Source organism: Diadema setosum, chromosome 7, assembly GCF_964275005.1.
Source record: "Diadema setosum chromosome 7, eeDiaSeto1, whole genome shotgun sequence".
Taxonomy (NCBI): Eukaryota; Metazoa; Echinodermata; class Echinoidea; order Diadematoida; family Diadematidae; genus Diadema; species Diadema setosum.
Genome location: NC_092691.1, coordinates 3,818,291 through 3,823,779, shown reverse-complemented (window position 1 = coordinate 3,823,779; position 5,489 = coordinate 3,818,291). Strand labels below are relative to the sequence as shown.

Sequence of the window (5,489 nt, the reverse complement as noted above, 5' to 3'; positions counted from 1 at the left end):
CTCAAGAACAATTAAACATCCAAGTGAGGTGTAGATTCTACTCTGCCTGTCTGCTATCGCTAAGTCTTTCACGTACGGTACGGATAGTACATGTAAATTTTACACGCCCCCTTCCATGTGCGGCTGGCCAGGTGCTACAGCGAGGTACGGAATGCCAGCAAGCAGCTGCAGCGCTCTAGCTCGCCAGCCAAACCTCACTGCTCCTACACGATGCCACATAATCGGGGGGAAACTATCAGGTGACAATTGATGGCTCTTTCACACTTATTAATACTATTTGGAAAAATAAAAGATTTTGAATACAAATTAATGTTACAAAACTATTATAAAATACAACTAGACCAAATTAGATATTGACGTTGATGTTTTCATTTGCAGAGTATTTATCAAATGTATATCAGTGAATATTGTTGATTTAATTCGGCTGTAAATTCAAAATGGCGTTATCCATGAGCGTTACGTCTGCTGCCTCGTGCACTTTTAGAGTTGGCAAATTTTGCGTAATCTCTCTCCGAAGCCATGCGAATAAGTTGTATTTTTCTACGAAGAATATCACAATTCAATCAGATGAGCCACAATACCCGCCAATTCCTCCCCCAAAGGACAGCAAGGCGGAGCTGTTACGAAGGGCAGCTGCTCCCGTCAGAGACGCCGAGACTCCGGCGGAGATGATCTACGCGCTGAACAAGCGATACACGTGGAATTACAAGATCCACCCCTACTGCTTACACAATGGTTTCATTGACTTTTTCAAGCATATCACAAAGACCGAAGTGGTGGATGAGCTACCGGATCGGATAAAAACTCGATTGGAGAGTGAAGATGTGAAGAAACACTCGGAATATCTAAGTGAGCATGTTCGCAATGTTGTTTTAAATGACTGGGCAAGTACGTATCGACACAAACAGGATGATGTTCACCGAGAAAAGGACATTGGGAAACAGATGTGCAAGACTTTGATGGACAGCATGGTGGCGTACCTGGCCCAATTGAACCCTCACCTTCAGGATGCAGACGTGGATTTTGATGTAGAGATGAGGTCATTCTGGCCAAGAGGGTCGCACAAATTCCATCAGTTTCTTGGGCAGCCTCTTGTTAACATCAGAACACGGGAACCACTCGCAGAGGTGAATCAATCACTGTTGTGTTGTGAATGAAACAAAACAGCACTGTAAAAGCAACCTGAATCCAAATTTTTTCAAATGTTATGATACATGAAGGTCATGATTATGATGTGTGTGTGTTTTTATTCAGTATTCTTTTCATCCACTTCATCCAATGCTAAATTTAATAGCTAAATGTATTTTAGCATTCTAAAGTCTAGAATGTATTTTTGTTTTGTTTATATCTCTAATTCATTTTGTATAGTTTGCTAGCTTGAGTGATGATGTGTGTCGTGGATCTGTACCAGACTGGCCGTATGATCCCAATGTCATCAGTGTATTCCCGAAATCTGAGAATGCTGTGTGTTTTCCAGGTAAGTCATGTTGTGTCTACACTGTTTTTTTTTTGTTTTTGTTTTTTTTAATGGTGGCACAAGTGTCTAATAGTTCTGTACATGTATGCAAGAAATGAAAAGACACCATGTGTACATTAAATGTATTCAGAACTTAGGCAGTGGTAGGGAGAGGGGAAATCTCCCTGCTGTGAATGTTCAGTTTAATAAAATATGTAATGGTTTGTCACTGTGTGAAGGAACCTGCAGAGTATCATTGAGAACAGTTTATATCAGTCCATATCTTACCCCCAGGGCATTCCTTGTTCGCGTTCGGCTGTGTTTCGCAGTTCTCCATATCTATGGTCTTTAATAGGACAGTTTTCATAATTTATGAGTAAGACTCTAAACATGAAACACCCAGTGACCCAGATTACAAAAAATGTACAGTTTTGTAGGTCACTTACAGCAAGACTTGGTTCTGAGTACCGTCCATAGATTTTACAAGTTTCATACAGTTACCAATGAAATTGAGAGGGAGTGATAGGGATTTGTTAATAAACCTTCCTGATTCATGTTTTTCTTTCTACAACCTTTTTGTTGTCTTTGTTGTTGTTTTTTTCTTTGACTTTGTTTCATTTGCATCTTTATTGCGCATCAAGTTTACATGGTACAAATTCACACATTGCGTTGGTTTATACAATCAGAATAACAAAGGATTTTTATACAGAGTGCAAATTGCAAGTTACATAATGATTTTTTCTGATGAGTGGGATGGTGCTTTCTTAGTTTTAATCACATGAAATGTACACTATGTATGCACTTAATTTTGTGTGTGTGTGTGTGTGTTTGTTTTTTTATTTATCTATTTTTTTATTTTTTTTTTTTTGGGGGGGGTCTTTCCTTTGATTGTCGACTTCTGTAGAGCAAGCACACACACTTAAAAAGGACAAAGCCGAATGCTTTGAACAAAACATACAATCTAACCCTGCCTTCACCTCACAGGCTTCAAGCATGGTGGAGGATATTTGCATGCCCACACCCAGTTGTATGTGATGGACTACAAGCGGAGTAAGATGGAAGAGAGACGTCTGCTGCCAGAAGTCCTCATGGGCCAAGGGATCAGCACTTCCTTTGGATGGCTGAATGCTCTAGCTCTCTACCAAAGTAAGCCCAACTATGGATGGGGCAGGACATATCTGATCCAAAATCCCAATTAGGGCCTACATATTTTCTATCTTATAATTTATTTCATGTGGTATTTTGAGATCCATGCTGTTTTGGCTAAGAGCAATATTTAGATTTTTACATCATTGTAGCAAATTAATGATTTTGGTGCATCAGTTTTTACATTTGCTGATACCCTTCAGCACAAAGTTGACTGGAAATAGAGTGACATATTTTGTAGACTGAGACACTTGCCATTATTAACCATATTGAAGTTTTTGTGGGGTTTTTTCTGAATTTTAGCCACTGCTGTCCTTGCATTATCCCTTTGGCTATCATTTACATTATAAGATAATGCTCTTTGCTCTTTCACATACAAATTGTACTTTTGCCTGTGTAACAACAAAAAGGATGGAAATATCAAAAGTTCAATGCACAAAGAGAAACTGCCGGTCTGGAGAACTGCATTATAACTGGAGTGGTCTGCATTTGATTACTACAGAAGCATTTGAAATGAAATGAAGTTCATACTTTCTTTCCAGATAATGTGAAGCTCACCAGAAATATGACTGCATTCATATTCACTGAATATTGTTCTTCTCTTAATGTTATGTGTGTACATTGTATTTGTGTATCATAGAACATTGCTGCTACTTGGATATCCCACGACCTATGACCTGTCAGACGATTGTCACAAACGGCCCCTCCTTCTCCTTCTACTGCTACCAACTGAACACCTTAGCACTGGACCACCTACAGGAGGAGGACAACGACCTCCGCAATGTGTGCTGGCAGGTCGTTGACCTGCCACTCTTTTCCTCTGTCGAGGACAACCAAGTCCATGACTTCAATGAGGAAGTGGTCAAGTTGATGGTAGCTTTTCTCACAAACCCAACCTCTTCCCCATGAGTGGGCATAGTGTACTAACAGCAGTCAAGGGACATCATTTTTGGTATGATGAATTCAGCAGAGACGTGTATGCTTACATCACACTCATCCATTAGAAGGAAGTCCATAAGGAAGTCACAAGTTGGATGATTATATATTTATTTTGTTCAGAGACTAAAGATTCAAGTGTCTTATCATACTTCTGTTCATTCTACCAAGCAGTGTATGTGCTTTTGGTCTGAATAGATTTGATAATCTATTGGAAAAATAATCCCAGATTTCTTGTCAGTTGTTGTGAGGAGAAAAAAAAATGGGGGGAAAAAAAAAAACGAAGCAAACGATGAACTTTGAATACAAGGTCCATGGTTATGAATTACCTACATACTAGTATTTTCGATCACTCAGCCCTTCCGCGTCACGCTGAAGAGCACACGTGGATCCTGATCACAAAGATGTGTAGAAATATCTGCTTTGCTTCACTTTTGTGAAGACATCTGAAGTCAGATGTATTTTTTATGTTGTTTTTTGGCTGACACTAAATAACAGTTACAATGTGGTGCAACAACAAATTATGATTCCACTGTACATACACATTGTACTTTTACTACTGGTGTCATGTGTTTTCAAGGCAGGGTAGGGACTTTTAAATGTCACCAACATGACAGCTTTACAGTTAACTGGGCTTCAAAATTTATGTTTCATGTCTAAAAGTTCCAAGATTCCAATCTGGATATGAAAAGTGACACATTCACGTTTGCACACACTCGCGCAAGTATGCCAGCTACCCTGTTCGGTGCAGGGTACAATATTGGTGCATTGCTGAGCCAACAAAGCAAAGTTGTAGCAGCTGTTAGAGTTGTGACAATCATTATCATGGCAATCATGTCCTGCTCTGCAGACCTACTCAACGTGTCCATTGTACCTGGCTCAGATTAGTAGCAAAACTGGCAAGATTCTGTGATTATTCTATTGTGTTATCAGTCTTGGTTTGACTTTACCCCCAGCCTTGACAGTTAAACAACAATAGCAACAATTTCATTCATCATTCATCATTTCAGCAGGTGTGCTGAAATGATTATTCAAATACAGTGTACCTTTTTGTTTGCAACCTCAAACAGGTGGGGTCATTCCTTTGTCATGGTACAAATAGGCCTACCTATTAATCTAGTGATTATACTTTTCTGTGGCACCTATCATGCTTCAGCACATTGGTGTTCCAAATGCATATCACGATATTTGACTTTTAGCACACTGAAATCCACTCCTTGCCTGAATTGGGTTGGAACAGACTGTGAGAATTACCAGTACAAGTATTAGTATTATTGAAAATGTGATCTAGAAAGTGGTGATCCATCATTAAAGAAATATGAGTCAATACATCACTCTGATCCAGTTTTCTTTTGTGTGTATACGTAATATACAATGTATATGTGGTACATCGTAGTACAAGGTACAAGTAATGAATGTTTATGAGTGCAATGGACAGAATACAATGTACTGCATTTCATGAGGTTAAATATGAATTGAGCCATTTGACAAGGATCAATAATTTCATCTTTCCAGAAAGAAATATTCTGACCATTGCACAAATGAAAACATTTATTTTTGTTTTATATAATAACACCTAAAAAATATCTTTGTCATTTGATGTTTTATGAACATAGAAACAAGAGACAATGTGCGAGATCTGACTCTTAGATCGAGAGAGTGCTTTCTGAGCACTGTAAATGGAGCCACAATTGCACAAATGATAACCAAGTAGTAAAATGGTACAAAATAATGATTGATATCAATTAACCGATCAATTAACAGGAAATTCTTGAGATGAAATGGTGATATACAATTGTAATTTGTATATACAGTGAATACATGCATAACACACATTCGGGATATACAGATGGTTTGTACATACATACATACACACATACATGTACATACATACAATGAATGTGTACGCACTGCAGACATTGCCTTTTTATCATTTTTATCTCATGTTGCC

The 5,489-nt window shown here is 38.4% G+C and overlaps 1 protein-coding gene across 1 annotated transcript; it reads left to right on the top strand.

The window, feature by feature from the left end:
* Nucleotides 1-437: 437 nt before the first annotated feature.
* LOC140230584 (large ribosomal subunit protein mL65-like) lies at nt 438-4,867 on the top strand. The gene is made up of 4 exons (XM_072310727.1): nt 438-1,127; nt 1,369-1,477; nt 2,441-2,602; nt 3,243-4,867. The coding sequence occupies exons 1-4, from the start codon at nt 438-440 to the stop codon at nt 3,509-3,511; spliced, it is 1,230 nt and encodes a 409-aa protein (XP_072166828.1). The 3' UTR covers nt 3,512-4,867.
* The last annotated feature ends 622 nt before the right edge of the window (nt 4,868-5,489 follow it).

What these genes read in the sequence shown, in the direction of transcription:
- LOC140230584 (XM_072310727.1), top strand. Translation starts at nt 438, where the DNA reads ATGGCGTTATCCATGAGCGTTACGTCTGCTGCCTCGTGCACTTTTAGA. An exon ending in CACGGGAACCACTCGCAGAG is followed by an intron (nt 1,128 to 1,368) that starts GTGAATCAATCA and finishes CATTTTGTATAG; the next exon opens with TTTGCTAGCTTGAGTGATGA. An exon ending in TGCTCTAGCTCTCTACCAAA is followed by an intron (nt 2,603 to 3,242) that starts GTAAGCCCAACT and finishes TGTGTATCATAG; the next exon opens with AACATTGCTGCTACTTGGAT.